Raw genomic sequence first — 18,981 nt, forward strand, 5'->3', positions numbered from 1 at the left:
ATCGTTGCACTTGGATGCCCCAGGAACATTCCCAGTATCTGTTACTTGGTGTGTCGCATACTTCTGTCGGAATGATTTGGAAAAATGACTCCACACCACAAGGACATCCAAACCATCATTCGCCAAATGATTGGGCACGGCTTGAAATGCAGTTCAAAATAAACAGAGAATCGCTGCAGAGTTGAATTCTGCCAAGAATCACTGCAGCGATAGTTACTTTTAGTGTTGTTATTACGGCCGCAAATCTGGCCTCCAAAGTCTTCATGGATAAACCTAACAATTGTCTGGACGTTCGTACCTAAGCAAACAGAAGGAAAGCCGTCTCGAATTTTCGAAGGGCAAACAAACCACATTAGAAGGCAGCTAAACAGAGCTGCACAACTTCAAGTCAATACCATTTCCACTTTAAGTGCATCTGCTGTTCCGAAATGAAAAAAAAATTACAGGTATCTGCTTCATAACCGTGGAGGGAACAACATCATCCTCAACTTAAACAGATTCAGAAGGCAATTTAACTACTTCATAAAGTGCCTACAGCAATGCTAGAGATAATTGTCCAGGAGAAGCATTGCAAATTTCATCATAGTTCAGCAAGCATCAGGGGTCACTGTGCTTTCTTCTTGGCATCCTTAGCTTGCCCCTTCTTGCGGATCTTGATGCACATGTTCAGGCGCACGCTGTCTACTAGGGACTCGGGAAGCATGGAGATCAAGAACCACACAACAGAGTGCGGCCAGTACGGCGTGCACCTAGGCTCATATCCAATGTGGCGGACAGCAGCGCGGGCATAGGTGTCAGCAGATGGGACCATGAAGGAAGATTTCCTGATGGATGACATCTTTGTCGCCACATACAAGGGCACCTGAATAGATCAAAGAAGTCAAGTTAAAGTGCAAAAGTTCATACAGATGACAAAACATATTCCTAACAACATAGATGTAGCAATTGTAAAAGAACTAAATGGAGTGGTCAACAAGAAGAGGTGAAAAGATAGGTATACCTCGGTTGATCAGAGGAACAACTTAAGTAATTTCAGTAGAACATGAGAAATCATAATTTTGGTGAGTTAGTATAAGAAATCTGCAATTTTCAGGATTACTTTAGTTTGTGAGCACTATCACATTATGACATCTCCTGTCATAGCATACATAGGAAGCTTAAAAGAACAATTGGATTGTTTCATAAGAATTCATTTTTTCGTTGTTCACAGAGATATTTGTGTGGAAACTATGGCAGCAAAAAATTGGAACTTCAGCGAGAACCAATGACTCATCTGAACAATGTGAAAATCTTTTATTGACTGCATAAAAGATTGAATAATTTGAGACAAGATACATTTGTTGCAAATAGAGATCAGTTGTTACCTGGCACTGCACATCAATACCCTTGCTCTTGTACTCAACATAAAGGCATCTTGAGAATTGGTCAACATACCTAAGAAGTAAAAAGTAAAAGATCATTATTCGGTAATCAATAAATAAAAAGTCAAAGATGTTCCTAATTCTCTGAAACAATGCAAGACCATCACTCTGAAATTTAGTAACTGATGCAATTCCACACCAGATCTGAACAAGCTGAACATTTCAAACAATCCTAAACTGACACAATTCCACTCTCCAACTATTCCTATCCTTACAATAGAGCACATCTAGCGCCACCTCTGCTTGCATCGGAATCTGATATATGACTAGAGAACTAAAAACTCACACCAAAAGTGTTTCCTCTGATTCCCTATCCAAACTTCCTAAAATAGTTCCAGATCCTAGCAAACACCTTAAAAAGCTAATCAAGTACAGGCAGGCAGGTAACAAAGGCGTGTTCCTTTGTTCTCAATCTTTCTCCCACTACCGCCATGTATCCTAAATTCGAGTCGATATAAGCATGAACATGTAGAACTGCTGCAGTAAACATCAAAAGAGACGAAGCAAATCAGTAATTCGAGAGCAGGGACGCGAGGAACTCACGCTTTGGTGGCGGCGTAGACGGAGTAGAGCGGATCGGAGGGCACGACGGAGGCGGCACCGGAGCCTATGTTGACGATGGCGCCGCGCTTCCTCTCGACCATGCCGGGCAGCACGGCGTGCGTGACCCGCGTGACGCCCTCGACGTTGACCCGGATCAGGCTGCGCATCAGCTCCTCGTCCACCTCGTGGAAGTAGCGCGCGTACGGGTACGACACACCGGCGTTGTTGACGAGCACGCCGACGTCGAGGCTCCGGATGGCCTCCTTCAGCGCCTCCACCCCCGCGGCGAGCCCCTCGCCGGCGAAGTCGAGCACGAAGGTGCGCACCTCGGGGACCTTGGGGTGCTTGGCCTTGATCTCGGCGGCCACCGCGGCGAGCTTCTCCGGGTTGCGGCCGACGAGGACGAGCCCGAGCCCAGCCGCGGCGAGGCGGAACGCGATGGCGCGGCCGATGCCGTCGGTGGCGCCGGTGACGACGGCCCAGGCGCCGTAGCGGCGGCGCAGGGGCTTGCCCGGGCGCAGGAACGCGGCGTAGACCCAGAGCGCGAGGCGGACGGCGGCGCGGGCGGCGACGAGGAGCCCCACGGCCGCGAGCGCCAGCGCCCACGCCGGCTGCGCGCGGATGAACTCCACGTGCGCGCACGTGCCAGCCATGGTGTCGTCGGAACTGGGATGCGATGCGGTGCCCAGGTGGGACTTATAGGGGAGGGGCCTTCTGCGAGTGGGTGAAACTGGTGTACCAGGCTAACCGAACGGGACAGACACGTATACTCTGCAGTAACTACATATACATTAATAGTCACTTGACATATAGATACTCTGCAGTAATTACAGATGTATTAACAGTCATCGACACGGGACAGCTTATAGTTAGTGAATTTCCTTTCCATCTGAGCACTAACTTGAAAACTAAGTTCGGATATTTTTAATTGGATTTAGATACTCGCTAATTTGAATATGCGACGGATGAATGTTGCATGCAAACTTGAATTCGATGCGGTTTTGCTCAATTCGTCATCAAGAAACATGAATTCGCTGGGTTCAAAAAATAATTCAAATAAGATACCTTCAAACAAAAACTAGGAATATCGGAAACACCAAATTGATTATACTCCACTTACTTACCGCTCTTGAAGCATGTTTATGTCAGATTCAAACTTCGAATCAGTCAAATGAAAATTAGTATGCCGATTTGCCTTCGCTACAGTAGTATAGTCACTGGAAGATGTTTTCAGACGTGCGTCATTTTTTCTCTCTCTCATAGTGAAGAAGGATCGCTTGTCTGTTCATGTCCTTTGACTGAAGTCTTGTTTTTATTCTCGGTTGTGCCTTGTAACGTATGAATCCGTTGTTTATCCGGAACAAGTATTCCGTTGAGGTTAGCAACACAACCTGCATTAGCTGTACCTATTTTCTTTGAAACGTTGTTGCAATTTGTTTGTGTCCTGCCTAACAAACTAAGCCGCCAGATCTATTTGTAAATGGCAGTCAAAGGAATTAATTGAAGAGACAATCTTTACATGAGATGACAGATGGGACGGATCACATACACATATCACAGGATATCTATTTACTTTTACAACTTTTTTCATTCACCGAAGAAAATATCAAAATTTGTAAAATTTCGATATCAATGTTTGAATCATTTTTCATTCTTTATTATGTAGATCTTACATGTTAATAAAAAAACTTAGACACTCGATATAACCGTAGACCTCGAGCCACACTCTTTCACATGTCAAATTTATCCACAGAACCGTTACGTGTTTGGTAGATTCACCTAACATGTGGCTTGCAGCCGTAACATAGCACGAAACAATGGTGCTGAGGTGTTTCCACAGGACGGGAGCTAGCGTTTAAGCTCCCCTAGATTTATCCAAGAAGAGGAATAATTTGACCAAAAGAGAGTATCCCCCCGCCTCCCCGGGAGTAGGTGAGAGCCGGCCCGTGCGATACGTGGTGGACGGGGAGCATCTTGCATTTTTCTGCGAAGGCCTGATGAAGAAGGAGCAGCAGCGGGGGGTTGGGGTTGGGCGCTGGGGTTTGATGAGCTGAAATTAAGGAGGGGACGGTGGTCGCGGGTGGCTGGCGGAAATCCCAACCCCCTCGCTCTTAATTCTCCGGCACGCCACGGCCCGTCAGCGGAGCAAAGCCGCCAGCGGTCTCATAAAATCGCCTTGAATTCGAGCAGGTGGGGGCTGCTGCTGCTAGCGACGCTCCATGACGCTGGGCGTTGGGCTAAGGGCATTCATAAGGGATTTTCTTCGCGAACGTGAAGAAATTCTTATTTCATTCTGCACTCCAACAATTTTTTTAAGTTATCGTCACGAAGTAATTTTTAAGATTATTCTCTTCAGCACAAGATTATTTCTACTTTTCTTTTATAAATTCTTTTGAAAAGAAACTGTTGAGAATACGATAAAATAAAGAGAATAAGATAAAAAAAATTAAGAAAATAACGAAATGAAAGAGATATGATTTGGGATGATCTAACACCAGCACGGATGGAGACGCTGGGCGTTGGGCTAACACTGGCGTGATCGAAATACCAAGTCAAAACTGCAAGGTGTGCTATGGCTCAACGATTTCACATTATAATTGCCTATAAAAGAAACTTCGTATTTATCATAAAAGCGTATCAAGGAGTCAAAGTATAAATTCTGCACAATTAGCAGTGCACAAAGGCGATAAAAGTATTACCAGCACATTATATTCAAATCCTTCTCCAGTTCAGGCATGGCGGTCCAAATATTACCAGGATCAAGGAGCAAAGATGAAAAGTGAACATGGTCAACACGCTTTCTTATCACTGCAGCATCAAGATTCATGAGTACAGCAAACTCATGGTCTAGTTCCAACATCTAATATAACAGGTGCAGATGCAGTCCCTGCATGCCTGACTTTAAGAGGTTGATCATGGAAAGTCCAATCACAGTCTACAACAGACAGCGGGTACTACACACATATATGTACACAGCAAAATGGCAAAATATGCATCCTTGTCAAAATGGCCAACTGGATGGCTGTTTTTCACACAAATTGGGTGCACCTCCGTGGAGTTGTTTGACTGAAGCATGCTTCCTGATGCCTGTACAAGATTAGGGGAAACAAGAGTCAGCTACAGTATTGATTGATAGATATAAAAAAAAAAAATCATGAAGCGCAATCCACTTAAGGAGTGAGTACCGACGAGGTGAAATTTTAAATTTTGGTTCGAATTTTGAACTAAACCCCAAGAATTCCAAACAGGCCGATATTTATACAAGGACCATGCAACTTTTACAAAAGATGGTACACCGTGCACACATCAGACTCATTTTTTTGTGATCTGAACAGAGTACACTGGCTCTTCATCGTCTGGCTCTTTAAAAAGCTCACAGAGATCCCCTGTCTGAAGGTTGTTTGCTGCAACAAAATGTTTCCAGCCTGCGGTGAAGCCCACAAATACTGAGTTCTCATGGTAAAGAACTGGCCATAATCTCTTCAAGGGATCCTTCAGCATTATAACGTTCTGATCTTGCCTTCTTTGTCTAAGAGCATTGGAAAGCGACTTTGGTAGCTCCTAGAGGAAGGTAAAAACAAGAGTTAAATGGTACTCCTATGACATACTGATCAACAACTTTACTCAAGAAGCTAAAACATAAAATTATGAATGGGTGAATGAGATCAACAAAAGGTCAAATAAAAAAAATCTAATGGCTTCAACAAACGAGGGAGGAGATCTATTAGAAAAATATTAAGAGAAATAAGATCTAACACTGTAAGATATTATACTCATTACAGCTTAATAGTTATGTCGTACTGATCAACAATGTCACAAGCTCTATAGGCAACCTTAAAATTGAAGTTCCGTACTACATAATCTCAGCAGGACATGTTTTACAACAACCTACTGGAGCATTTAGCAACTATAAAGCATATGAACTCCAACAATGAGATATTCAACATTTTAAACAGTTAGTGATGCTCGTAATGTGCCCCCAGTAAACGTACGTTTCAACCTACACCACTCCCATGCCACTTTGCAGCCCTAGATCATCATGGACTCAGTAACAGCCATCCATTACCCAAAACCATCACAAAGTTGACTAAATGAATCTAGAGAAATGTTCAGGCTTCAGAGCTCCATAGCCAACGCAAATGTATGAGACTATGAGGTAACCAGCTATAAAACTGAGTTGTGGGGTGAAATCAAATAATGTAGCTGATAACTATTTCCTCCATTCAAAAATATAAGGACTGGTTACTGCTGAAATGGTCACCAAGACTGAGCTTTGACATATTAATTCATTAGCAGTAGATCAATACTAACTATGAAATTACGGTCATATGGAAGTACTTTTAAAAAGGAAAAATGGTACTTTTATGTGACCAACTTATATATTGATGGACCAATCATCAAAGGTTAGTAAAAGTTCACAACACTACCCCAATTTCCCACTGATACAGTTCTATTTGCTCTACAGCCCTAGTCTGTATGACTGCAAAATAGTTGTATATTTGTTAGACAACTTGTAATAACTATACTATCTATATCTGATTAATCTGCACCTTTACACGCCAGAGTAAGCAGTTTAGATCTTACCCTTCTTCTCTCGATTATAGAAAAATATTTCTAGGATTTTTTATTTACAGATTGATGTGAGAATTTCTAGCCCTCAAAACGAAGAGGTGCATTTAATCTGACCAGTTGTTTATAGATGTGTCCTTCAAAATCTGTGGAGGCCTACATATCAAGATGGAAGGTGCGATTAATGCTAGTTTTCTACTGAAACTCAAGCAAATCTGAAGGTTCAGCTATCACAGTGGTATAAAGTGTGGTCGACCAATCTTTGCAAGGGAATCCATAATTTAATAATTCTTCCTTTTGCAAGGATACTTTTGATTGAGCCAAAAAAAAAGATATATATAATAACATGAAGTGTTACAGAACAATAGTGAAAGAAGACTATTTATGGAGTACAAAAAAAAAGAACTCACAAGCCATTTCCGAGTGGTATTAGGAATGCAGAATTGCAAGTTGATCTTTAGTAAGGAACGATCATCTAACTCCAGAATTTCGGCCTTCATAGGCATCAAAGACACCGAGATCACACAATCAGTAGACTTTCTATCTTTCTGTTTGGAGAAACAATGTTCTGCAAGGGTGAAGTTAATTGCCCAATTAGAAACACATTATCCAATTGGCAACCCTCTGTCTAATTTTATATTAAAAAAAAGATAAAATGACTTCACCTGATTGACTTGCAACTACATGGTTGGCACACACAAGAATGTTGGTACTTTGGCTACTTACAATGCCTCCCACTGGCTTCAATTGATTCATCTTTGTTTCAAGTTGAACAGTAGAGCCTACCAAGTAGATACTCAGTATATGCTACAAGTAAAATTTATCTCCACAATAAACAGTCCAGAGAACTTCGAAAAGAAAATTAGTTGCAGTAACTGTAGAAAGTTATAAGCACACTCCCACCTTTTCCATCGGCATTATGATCAATCTCTGTCCTGCTACTTCCACATTTGGATATCCTGTCAGGACTCGAGGATTTCTCAACGGGCATGGTAAGCACTGATTCAACAAATGCACAAGTTCCTTCAGACCCAACTGGGTTTAGCCCTATTGCACCATGATTACCCGCAACAACAGGGTTTGCACATGCAGGGATATTGTTCCTTTGGCTATTTACAATGCTTCCCACGGTTTTCAATTGTTCCTTTTTTGTTTGAAGTTGAACAGCAGCACCTATCACAGACATTCAATATATGCTATAAATATAACTTATCTCCACAATGAACAGTACAAAACTCTTTTTTGAATGAAGCAGTACAAAAAGTTTTGGTAACAAATAGTGGAAGAAATCATAGAAAATTATGATATGTAGCACACCACCTTTTCCATCGATACTATGGTCGATCTCTGTCCCGCCGTGTCCGCATATGGATACCCTGTCAGGACTTGAGGGTTCTTTGACGGGCATGGTGAATATTGGTTGGACACAGGCATGAGTGCCCTCAGACCAAAAGCACTTGTCGACAGGGTTTAGTCCAATTGCATCGTAATCACCTACCAATTGACTATCAGTTTTTTGTGGATTTTCAGGTTTAATCAGTCCAGTGCCATCGAGAGCTGCTCGACCACTAGTCACAATACCCTTCCTCCACTTCTCCAAGCATAGAAAACCTCCATGAGCTTCATATTTTCTGCAAATGTTTTGACTGATATTCATCTTGCTATTATTATAATACTTCTCCATGGATGTAGTAGGTTCTAAACGAATGGAATTTATTTCTTGTTTTGTTCTTAAATCTTCATCTGAATCATGTAATTCTAATACATGTTTCACTTTTTTACCATTTTCATGCGTTGAAGGAGCTGCATTAGTTATTTCAGATCTTCTTGTTTTAGCTTTGCTGCATGTCGGTGAAGTACACTTGCTTTCACGCTGTGCATCAGGTCCCTTCTTGTCATCTAGTACAACTGAGGGTCCATTCCCAACCCCGCTCTGAAGTATTCTAGGGTCTTCGTTGGTATTAAAAGCCACATGATGTGTATCGGAATCAGCCTCTGATGCTGTTAGCTTCATTATATTCTCATTTTCATGTGTTGATGGTTCTGAATCCGTAATTAGAATTACAGTTTTTTCTTGGCTGCGCAGTGGAGATATACCCTTTGTTTTGCATTGTCGATTGACCAAATTCCCATTCTTTTTATCTAGAGCCTCTGGTCCAGACCCAACCCCACACTCAACATTTTTAGGGCCTTCAACAGTCACATGATGTGTTTCAGGCACTTTTCTCCTAGGATATTCACCAAAAAGATAGTGGTCATCATCTATGTCTTCTGAGTTCCCATCGAATGAGACCAAATCATCAGGTGACATATTACTCCATGTATGTTTCTCCTTAACACCTTTTCTTTCTCTTTCAACATTGAAATGCAGTCTTTCAAGAGAATCTTTACCAAAAACCCGCACAGAAAATGTTGACTTGGCAGTGTACTCGAACAACAGAAACTCACCCCACTTAATCAAATGGTCTGAAACAAACATATTCCATCCCTGATGAAAAGCAAGGTAACCATCCACCACCGACAGCCTGATCTTTGAACATTTTCCCTCTGCATCCTCAAGATATACATGATGATTAGTCAAATTCTCCAATTTGCATGTGACCATAGGTGGTATTAACTGCACAAACATACCCATGTGCATGATGTTTAAGGATAAGCACCATGGCATAATACAAATAGAAAAATATACTATTATGAACCAGAACAAACAAAGCTTAAAGCTATGTCAAGACAATGAAGATAGCTCATGAGCAAAACTAATGATATTAGGGCATGATCATAAATGGGAAACAGTGAGAAACAAAAACATACCAGAAATTCCTCGAAATTGTTGCATATGAACTTGAAGAATGCGAAGGGCTCCTTCCTCTTCTTTTCCTTGCCGTCACCACAGATCTTCTTTTCCTTCACCTTATCAGTACGGGTCTTCTTATCAGTATGATCAAACTGCATCCACTTCTCTTTCTTGAATAGTGTGTGCGGTTCTACCCTCTTCCTTTTTTGATAGTTAGAGTCACTTAATGTCTGCATTTTCTTCTCTTTGGATATACCAGATGGCACATTCCTCTTCTTCTGCTTGCCATTGTGTCGCATCTTAATCTCCGTACTTTGACTGGGCCTCATATTCTTCTCCTTAACAGCATATATGATTGGTGCAGTCTTCTTGCTGTCGTTGTTCTGCATTTTATTCTTACTGAATGAGAGTGGTGTGTTCCTCTTCTTGTCATTCGTCTTCTTCTTGGCATTGTCACTGCCCAAAATTTTCTTTTTCTTCTCCTTCTCAAAGAATGTTGCCGATACCTTCCCATTCTTCACTTTACTATCACAATTACACATTTTCACCTCCTTTTCATTGTCATCACTCTGCAGGTTCTCAATGTTGGTATTCTTCAGCCTTTTCCTTTTCTTCTCCTTCTCAAAGAATGCAGTGCACACCTTCCTGTTCTTTACCATATTGTGGTCATTCCTTACCTTGCTCTCTTCCCTCTCCTGGTCATCAGCCATCATCTTCTTCTTGCTGTTGATTTTGTTCAGCTTTTCCTTTTTCCTCTCTGTCCCAAACAATGTGGCGGACACCTTGCTATTCTTCTCACTATTGGCATTGTTTAGCCTTTTCTTTTTCTTCTCCTTCTCAAAGAACGCAGCCGGTATCATCCTATTCTTCACCTCATCCTCATCGTCATCACTCTTAAGGTTCTTCTTGGCATTGTCGCAGCTTCTCAGCCGCTTCCGGCATGCAAACTCGGGGACAACACCACTCATCCTCTCAAACCCGATCAAGATTCCGTTTCTTCCCCTTACCAAACAATGACATCACCAAACTCTTTTCACCTGGAACAGAGGAAACCATCAGGGCATCTACAACAGAACTGGCTACTAGGATCACAACCGCACCCCCGCACCCCTCCCAAAAAAACCCCTCCAAATTCACATCTAGGCTATGTTTGGAAGCAAGGGGAGGAAATCCCAGGGAAGATCTGAGAAGAAACTCATGGGAAACACTGGCCGGCGAGCAATAGATGGAGAGGAGGAGAGGACTCACAGCAGGGTGGTAGGAGCCAGGGCGCGGCGGTGGCGGCCGAGGGGGCTCGCGTCTTCAGAGCGTGGCGGAGAGGCTCACGTCGAGCGCCTCTGACGGGGAAGCGATCTCGACCTGGACCCGCGTGGATAGTTCCCCGTGGAAACCACGCGGATCGGGCCGTGAAACCCCGTGAAATGGACCAACCAAATGGCATGTTCATCTGGCCCGAGGGAGCTTGCTCCGCGGGCTTCACACCATGGGAAAAGTCTGGGATCCCGGCGCGGATCGGGAGTTCCAAACAGGCCCCTAGAGAAAAGAAAAACCTCCAATTTTCTCAAAGAATCCGCAGAAAGGTTTCTCCCAAGCCCATGGACGCAACATTTCGGAGTCCAAGCAACCGATCAAATAAAAATCCCAAAATTTAGATACTGTTTGTTTTTTTATTGTGATCCTAATAATTTAGATTTTGATTCTCACGTTTTAGAATCTGGATTGTTAGACTCTAAATTATATAATCTAAAATAAACAGCACTGGATTATTAGAATCTTTTCCCTGTCTCTCCCCTCCCCTACGGACTCTCCCTCGCCTCCCGGAGTCTCTGTCTACTTTCGCCATCTACTCCTGCGTAGTAGGTCTCCTCAGCACGGTTATGCTACTTCATCACGATGGCCATACCCTCAGCATGGTTCAACTTGATTGCGATTGTTGGCGTTGATGGTCGTCCTGAACATCGCCTTCTCCGAATCCTTGTCCACCAGCTGCATTATCGCATAACAAATCCAAATTTAGATCGAACCCGCTACTGCTGATGTATCATGGCTATCTCGATCTCCTCTTCCTCCTCCCTTGCGAGATGAGACGATTCCAAGAACGGAGAAAAGCAAGAGAGAGGAGGAGGAGGAGAAACGGACCAGTGGCCGCCGCCGGCTCCCGCCTCACCTCCTACCTCATGGCCTCTGGCGTTGGCCGGCCGGAGCCTGGCGTAGGACCACGTGCACCAACCCCCCTTTGCGTCGATCTACGCAGCGCCGGCAGCCTCGCGTCGACGTTGACAACAAGATCTAACGGTGCGCGTCGGCGTCGGCAGAGAACCTCATGCTGCCATCGCCTTAGGTTGCGGCATACACGAGGGGAAGTAGTGAGAGAGCAAAGGGAGAGAAAAAAAACCTAACATTATGTTTGTAATGACAAAGATAGGTAAATATGTGTCACAACCTATAATCCATAATACAGAGGTAGCTTTCCCCTAGATTATGGATTATAGCATAATCTGTCTCTATATTGTGGAATTTGGATGGTAGGGTCGATCTGTTTATTATCAATTTTGATTTTAAAATTAAAATCCTGCAATTATAATAAAAAAACAAACATATCCTTAGCTGCACAAAAGATTCTACCAAAAATCACTCAAAGATGGCTCAAACCCAAGAATAACTGAAACATCCAGAAATCGCTCCTAGAGTGCACTCCAATAATAACTCCAAAGAATCACTCGAACTAATCAAGAACCCTAGCTCCAGAGTTCACGGAAAAAAGAATAACACCTACAGGCCGTCCAGGCCCGATCAAGAAAGTACTAGGAGAACAATCCGCGCATCAAAACCTGGTCCGAGACATGGTGTCACCAGACAGACCTGCTCCTTGAGGGAGGAACACCATCAAATACGCATTTTCTCGAAATGACGACCTACAAAATGATCAAAGAAGAGCTCGTCGGCTGTAAGATCATCCACAACCATATTCCCTTCATTTCGTTCCCTTCCCGATTCCCTTCCCCATTTTCATTCTCTTTATTTTCTCTCATCTCCAACAGCTTCCCTTCGAGGGGAATCGCGAAGGGAAAGGAAAGAGAATCCCGTCCTGAAGGGAATGACCCTGAGAATCCCATCGTGAAGGGAACCGTGAAGGGAAACCGTTGGAGCGCTGAAGGGAATGAAAATCCCTTCACGACGAGATTTTGTTCCTCAAAGGGAATCCGTTGAGGCTGGCCTAATAGTGGGTTGCTCTTCGGCTCCTCCATTGGTAAGGCGGAGGCAAGGCCCACTTACACCAGTGAACAATGCTCGAGCTGGTCTAGAGACGAATAGCGATCAAGGGCAGTCGTTTCAGCCCAGCTGCCTAGCATCATGGCTAGCCCATCATGCCCGAGCTCAAAGGTGTACGGATCGGGAATTTTTAGCTATTATATTTCGAAAATAAAAAATTACAAAATAGACATCCGTTTAGAAAAGTTAAAAAATAGGCGGCGACCGAAGGAAGGTGACTTCCAATGTACGTCAAGTTTAAAATAAAAAATGCATTATTCTTTTACTCTCAAAATTTAAAACACTATCGAAATTGCTCGCCAAGTGTAGTATGATCTATCTCTAAAAAATTAGGCAAAAATATGATTTATAAAAAAAGATAATTTTTGATAATGTTTTGAATTTTGAGATCATTATAATACTGTATTTTTATTTTATTTTTAACATGTCACATGTTGCCGTCGGAAGGGTTACATGTACCTAATTTTTGCAATTTTTTTGAAATGGTACCTAATTTTATAATGTTTTATTTTCGAGATAAAAAACAAAAAATCTACGGATCGGACAGGTGGGCCCTCGGTCACCGCGCGGCCTGCTGACAAGGGCCACCAAGGTGACAAATCACCACTGCAACTCTTCCGCTGCCAACTGGGCCCCACGTGTAAGCTCGCTCTCGCCCCAGAGCCTCTCTGCTGCAGCTGCGGGTTTGCTCCACGCACCTGGGACTGGGCCCACACGCCATCGTCTCCACCGAACCAGACATTCCACCCAATTCCTGCTCTTCCTCGCGTCGCCGATGGCGTGATCGGATCCCCCACCGGCCCACCCGGCCCAGATCTAGCGCCGCCGCCGCCGCCATGGCCGACCACTCCGATTCGGACTCTTCCCCAAAGTCCTTCTCCTCCCCCTCCGCTCGCCGCCGCCCGTCGGGGCCCACTCCGACGAGAGCGGCAGCAGCGACGGCGTCCTCGTCAAGCTCCCCGCCCAGGTATTAGCACGAGACCACCTCTGTTCGGATGCGTGGGTCCGGACGAACGGCTTCTAGAATCTTCTCTCGCTCTGCAGGAAGCCCGGAGCCCCGGGGCCGACCCCGAAGGTGGCGTCCTCGTCAACATGCCCACCGACGACGCCACCAGCGGCGAGACCTTCGAGGACGCTCTAGACGACCTCGCCGCTGCTGGCTCCCGCTCCGCGCGCTCCTTCGACGAGCCCATGGCCGTCATCGACTTCCCCGAGGTGTCCAGTGTCGCCGGCGAGTGCCACAAGTACAAGGTGCAGCTTCCTATGCAGCATTCCCTCCTCCATTTAATTTTGTTCCGTGTGGTTCAGCTCATGATTGACGCGGAATGGTTTTTGGTTCAGGAAGAGAGGGAGGTGTTTGCGCGGGAGGCAGTAGCACTCCGGAGGATGCTACAAGAGATGGTGGGGCAGGAAGCTTCAGTATCGTTGCATGGAGAGGATCCTGATGAGACACCGTTGCATTCGATGCTGGATGACTGCTCGAGGCTTGTGCTTGAACTTAATTCAGTTGCACGTGCTAGGAAGCAGGAGATTGAGAGGCTGCATGCGAGTGCTGCGGAGGCAGATGTGTCTAGGGAGGTTTCGGATGTCTACCTGGGTTCGTGGAGGGAAGGGTCTGAGCTAGCAGTTGGGCGGATGCTTGCATCAGTTGATGCTGTGGTTGGGCAAGACGATGTCAGCTTTGAGGGTGCAGATCAGGACGGGGTTTCTATTCTTGAAAGGAAAACTTTGTCGATGTTGGAGAGCTTGATGGGTATTGAACAGCTTGAGCAAGTTTTAAGGTGAAGCCTGCTTTTGTGGCCACAGGGCCAGGTGACCATGCTACATCTTAGGTATTGTTACAGAGGAATTGGTCAGTAGCAAGAGAAATGTTGTGGATTTCCTGCATAAGATGAACGGTTTTGCTGAAGAGAAGAAGACTCTTGCTGATGAACTTGAGGAAGTGAAAGCTGCTCGGGATGCTGCGAATGCCGAGGCAAGCAAAGCAAAGGCAGAATTTGAGCAGATGGAGCATAAGTTATCGACGACTAAGGAGAAGCTCAGCATAGCTGTTATGAAGGGCAAGTCACTTGTGCAACACCGTGATTCCTTGAAGCAGGCCTTGGCTGAAAAGACAGGTGAAGTTGAGAGTTTCGTGGCAGAGTTGCAAAAGAAGTCTGATGCCCTGCAAGCAGCTGAGAGCAGAGTTGAGGAGCTAAGGATATTGCTAGATGAAAAGTTGAATGAGCATGAAAAATGCTTGGATGAGCTTCGAGAAACATATAGTGCATGGGAAGCTGCTAAGGCCAGCATTGAGCAACTGAATGAAGCAAACACTGCCCTTACTTCTCTTCAGGCCTCCCTTTCACTAAAGGATGGGGTTCTTCAACGCATTGAAGAGGTCTTGCCGAAGGTAACATTTCCAGAGGATCTGCTTTCCTTGGAGATGATAGACAGGTTGGGATGGTTGGTTGAATAGAAGAAAATTGCTGATATGATCTTCTCAGAGCACCGCATAGTAAAAGATATTTTAAGCTCAGTTGACATTCCACATTCGGTCTTAACCTGCGAACTTGATTCCCAAATCAATTAGCTTGTCAGCTCATTGAACCAGGCCAAAGATGATGCAGTCTGGTTACATAGTGAGTCTTCTGAAATGTTGGTTAGACTGGCTGCACATGAATCAAAGTTGGGTTCAATGCACGAGGAAATTGACCGAATGACAATTGTTCTACTGGAAGAGAAACAGGAAAAGGACATGCTTGTAAATGAACATTCTGAATTGATGTCCCTATACAATGCTGCTGTTGATAAATTGTCCATTGTCTCCTCACAAAATAATGAGCTGCTAAAGGCATTTGCAGAATTTTCTGATGTCACATTGGAGGGCAATGAGCCTCTGGATACTGCCAAATTAGTACAGCAGAGCCTCAGCAACATCCAACAAAGAACAAAATCCTCTCCTATCGAGGGTGAAAGTTTTGAGAAGTTACAAACACTACTATATACCCTAGATCAGGAGTCAACATTATGTAAGATAATTCTTGAGGAAGACATGATTGATAGATCTGAGAGGACTGGTGAACTGCAAAGAATGACAGGAGATTTATGTTCTGAAAAATGAAAAGGACTTGCTAAAGAAGGAGCTTGAACGTGTGGAGGAGAAATCATCTTTGCTTAGGGAGAAGCTGTCAATGGCTGTAAAGAAGGGTAAGGGTCTGGTACATGAGCGGGAAGGACTCAAGCAAGTCCACGATGAGAAGAGCTCTGAAATAGAGAATTTGAAACAAGTTTTGGACAGGAAGAACTCTGAGATAGAGAAGCTAAAATATGCTCTGGATGAAAATAAAGCTGAAACGGAGAATATAAAGAAGTATTGGATGGGAAGAACTCTGAGATAGAGAAGCTAAAATATGCTCTGGATGAAAATAACTCCTTAGCAGATAATTTGAAGCATGTTTTGGATGGGAAGAACTCTGAGATTGAAAAGGTTAAACATGCTTTGGATGATAATAACTTGGAAACTGAAAATCTAAAGCGAGTTTTGGTTGAGAAAAACTCTGGAGCAGATAAGATAAAACAAGAGCCAGATGCAAAGAACATGAATATTGAGTATCTAAAAACATGAGATAGAGTCAAGAGAATCTGCCATTACGGATATCAGAGAGCAAGTCGAGCATCTATCTTTGCAGGCTGCACATTTTGAAAAGCTGCAATTGGATATTATTACCCTCAATGATGAAAAGGGGAAACTCGAAAGCATGTTGCAAGAAGCTAAAGTTTCCTGGGGCACTCTGTCTGATTCAATATCAAGCTTTGCTCTTCCTATTGATCAGCCGTTTGAGGCGCCTATAGAAAAAAATCAACCAGATTGCCCAGTACATCAAGGAAACTCGAGTTGCTAAAAGTTCTTTGGATAATGAGCTACTCAAGCAAATGAGCAAATTACCTTACACGCTAGCAGGCTTTCTGATGCCCTTTCCACCATAAACATGTTAGAAGATGAATTGAGTAAATTAAAAGACTATATTTCTTCCAGTTCTGAAGAAAAACGTCTAATACAGTTGCATACTGCTGCTGTAGAGGAGGAGTTGAAGAAAACAAATGAGGAACTGGCTATAAATGCCAACAAACTTGAAGATGCCAACACCACCATTAACTCACTACAAGATGCACTATCACAGGCTAGATTGGATCTTTCTATTCTTGATGCTGAAAAGAATGAAGCTGAAGTGAAACATGAAACAGAACTCAGTGCTATTAATGCTAAGCTAACCAAATGTTTGGAAGAGTTGGATAAAACTCATGGAAACTTACAAAGGCATTCAACTGAACATCATGGTTACCTCGAGAAGCTTGGCATGCTTGTAATGGATGATAGTCTCTTATCTCTTATGGCTGAAGAATTTGGAAAGACAATCAGCAGCTTGAGAGATGTGGGCCTTATAGCGAAGAGTATGCATGAACAGCTTGCTGCAAAGGGGTTTCAGACTGATCCAGTTATGGAGGTAATTTTTTTCTTCTACAATTATTTTTTTTTACGTTTCTTCTCTGTTCTGTGTGTTGAAATGAGAGAATTTATTGGTTTATTGAACTTGCTGGTTTTCTAGAGCAATTTATATATAGAGTACTACCAACAATGCTTTACTACCAATGAACTTAGTTGAATCCTTTGTCTAATCATCACGGTTGCTCCTCTATTTCTTGTGTTATTGGACCTGTCATCTTTGTAATATTGTTCGTAGTGCAATTGCTTCCCACCTGTAAACAAGATAGTTGAATGACTAATCTAATTCATAGCTGTTAACATGTTGTGTCTGATCTTGTTAGTAAGACAACTAAGGGTGAAGAACAGAATCCATTGTGGTAAGTTGGACATAGCCATCTAGTTTCACTTACTATTATATTTCGCCTGCATGATGTGCACACAACTAAAGAGGTGGATCTTATACAATTTAAAACTCCCTCCCCTTCTTAGAATATACAGAGTACCTTTTTCCATTCCCCTCCCCCCTCCTTAGTTGGCTTTGTAATTCCTTGTCAGGTATAATTATTATACAGAAATCGACAGGTGGTAGATGCACCAGAAATCCTTGCCGTGATTGGCAAAGTACCTCACCTCTCTGAGTTTCTCAACTCCCTGTACAATTGCCAGTACAAGTCATTTTTTGCTGCATTCTGTGAGGATATATAAATAACTTGTCCGCACTCTTGCACTATTGTAATATAATAGTGTGCAAGTTTGTGTGGCTTATATTAGTATATGGTCAATTACTTTCAGCTGGCTTGACGGAGCAGATCAAGTTAGACCGTTATCTTCAGCCTCATTTCCGCACTGTTGTCTATTCACAATACTTGGAGTCGTACAAGAGTGTGACGATGGAAGCAATGGCTGCTGCATTCGGTGTGACTGTTGATTTCATAGACCAGTAAGTATTGTTGCCCTGTTGCTGTAATCGATCTATGTGATTCCCATATCCCTACATTCATTTTCTCGTACTTTGCTGTATTCATAAGCTTTCCCTATCACTTGTTGTAGGGAACTGTCACGGTTCATTGCCGATGGGAAGCTTCACTGCAAGATTGACAAGGTTGCTGGTGTTCTGGAGACGAACCGACCTGATGCGAGGAATGCTTTCTACCAGGATACCATCAAGAAAGGGGACTTCTTGCTGAACCGCATACAAAAGCTATCACGGATCATTGATTTGTAAGAATTGCTATTTACGTTGGAGCTCCTTCGACGCCCTTCAAATGCTCCCCATACAGGAAAGATTGCTCAACTTATTCACCTAGGCTCCCGTAGGACATGAGCATTGCTCACCTTGAGAGGGGGGGAACAAAGTTTATGTTCTATGCGTGAAATTGGTACATGTATCCCAAGGATTTATAGAATGAGAAAAACGCAGATCCGTCCATGTTTATTGTTGCGAACCTGTTCTTTCATTTCGAGTCTCATATCGGTGGTTTTGTGCATTGATTCTTAAGTGCAATTTTATTGTCCTTTTAACCTACATAAAGTGCTATGTTATGCAACACCGTCATCAACTACCAGTGGAAATTGCGGACTTCACCAAGGTGTGACATTTTGTTTCTAAAAACCTGCTTTCGCAGATGAAATTTCCAGCAAGGTAGTTCAGTCCCAAGACCATACCATCTCAATTTCGCGCTGCACAACCACTCCACTTTTCAACTATCAAGAAATGAAATCAATATACAGCTGTAATCCTCGCCAGAATTTGCGAGATTTAGTGAGAAGGAATCAATTCGTCAGTCACGAGGAGGTTACACATTCTCTTTGCAAAAATTTAAAGATGGAGAAATTACAGAGCAGCTCTAGTCTGGGACACGGCAAAATCACAGCTGCTGCTTCGCTTGTCTGACGGCCCCTGATGTGCTGAG

At 43.5% G+C, this 18,981-nt stretch overlaps 2 protein-coding genes and 1 pseudogene across 5 annotated transcripts; 1 reads left to right on the forward strand and 2 right to left on the reverse strand.

Moving 5' to 3' along the window:
• Positions 1-352: 352 nt before the first annotated feature.
• On the reverse strand, positions 353-2,675 carry LOC133919223 (very-long-chain 3-oxoacyl-CoA reductase 1-like). Its single transcript, XM_062363552.1, has 3 exons — positions 1,965-2,675; positions 1,365-1,434; positions 353-862 (listed from the first exon to the last, which is right to left on the reverse strand). Exons 1-3 carry the CDS (start codon positions 2,615-2,617, stop codon positions 605-607), a joined length of 981 nt encoding a protein of 326 aa, XP_062219536.1. The 5' UTR covers positions 2,618-2,675; the 3' UTR covers positions 353-604.
• A 1,976-nt stretch (positions 2,676-4,651) lies between these two features.
• LOC133919224 (B3 domain-containing protein Os02g0598200-like) lies at positions 4,652-10,721 on the reverse strand. Of its 4 annotated transcripts, none has more exons than XM_062363556.1 (8): positions 10,576-10,721; positions 9,345-10,364; positions 8,982-9,150; positions 7,437-7,706; positions 7,199-7,315; positions 6,944-7,101; positions 5,135-5,525; positions 4,652-5,051 (listed from the first exon to the last, which is right to left on the reverse strand). In XM_062363556.1, the coding sequence occupies exons 2-7, from the start codon at positions 10,293-10,295 to the stop codon at positions 5,277-5,279; spliced, it is 1,914 nt and encodes a 637-aa protein (XP_062219540.1). In that variant the 5' UTR covers positions 10,296-10,364; positions 10,576-10,721; the 3' UTR covers positions 4,652-5,051; positions 5,135-5,276. The 4 variants fall into 4 exon arrangements, with proteins under 4 accessions (XP_062219540.1, XP_062219539.1, XP_062219538.1 ...); XM_062363555.1 differs by having other exon boundaries at positions 5,154-5,525; positions 7,854-9,150; XM_062363554.1 differs by having other exon boundaries at positions 5,150-5,525; positions 7,854-9,150.
• Positions 10,722-13,225: 2,504 nt separating this feature from the next.
• Positions 13,226-18,001, forward strand: LOC133919225 (trans-Golgi network-localized SYP41-interacting protein 1-like; annotated as a pseudogene).
• Positions 18,002-18,981: the final 980 nt, after the last annotated feature.

The sequence above is a fragment of the Phragmites australis genome, chromosome 5 (assembly GCF_958298935.1).
Source record: "Phragmites australis chromosome 5, lpPhrAust1.1, whole genome shotgun sequence".
NCBI lineage: Eukaryota > Viridiplantae > Streptophyta > Magnoliopsida > Poales > Poaceae > Phragmites > Phragmites australis.

Coding starts and splice junctions, on each gene's coding strand:
- LOC133919223 (XM_062363552.1), bottom strand. CDS start 2,617: ATGGCTGGCACGTGCGCGCACGTGGAGTTCATCCGCGCGCAGCCGGCG. Junction 1,435..1,964: donor GTCTACGCCGCCACCAAAGC/GTGAGTTCCTCG, acceptor TTTACTTCTTAG/GTATGTTGACCAATTCTCAA. Junction 863..1,364: donor GTATTGATGTGCAGTGCCAG/GTAACAACTGAT, acceptor TGATCTATTCAG/GTGCCCTTGTATGTGGCGAC.
- LOC133919224 (XM_062363555.1), bottom strand. CDS start 10,295: ATGAGTGGTGTTGTCCCCGAGTTTGCATGCCGGAAGCGGCTGAGAAGC. Junction 7,102..7,198: donor TGTAGTTGCAAGTCAATCAG/GTGAAGTCATTT, acceptor TCACCCTTGCAG/AACATTGTTTCTCCAAACAG. Junction 5,526..6,943: donor ATACCACTCGGAAATGGCTT/GTGAGTTCTTTT, acceptor ACCTTCCTCTAG/GAGCTACCAAAGTCGCTTTC.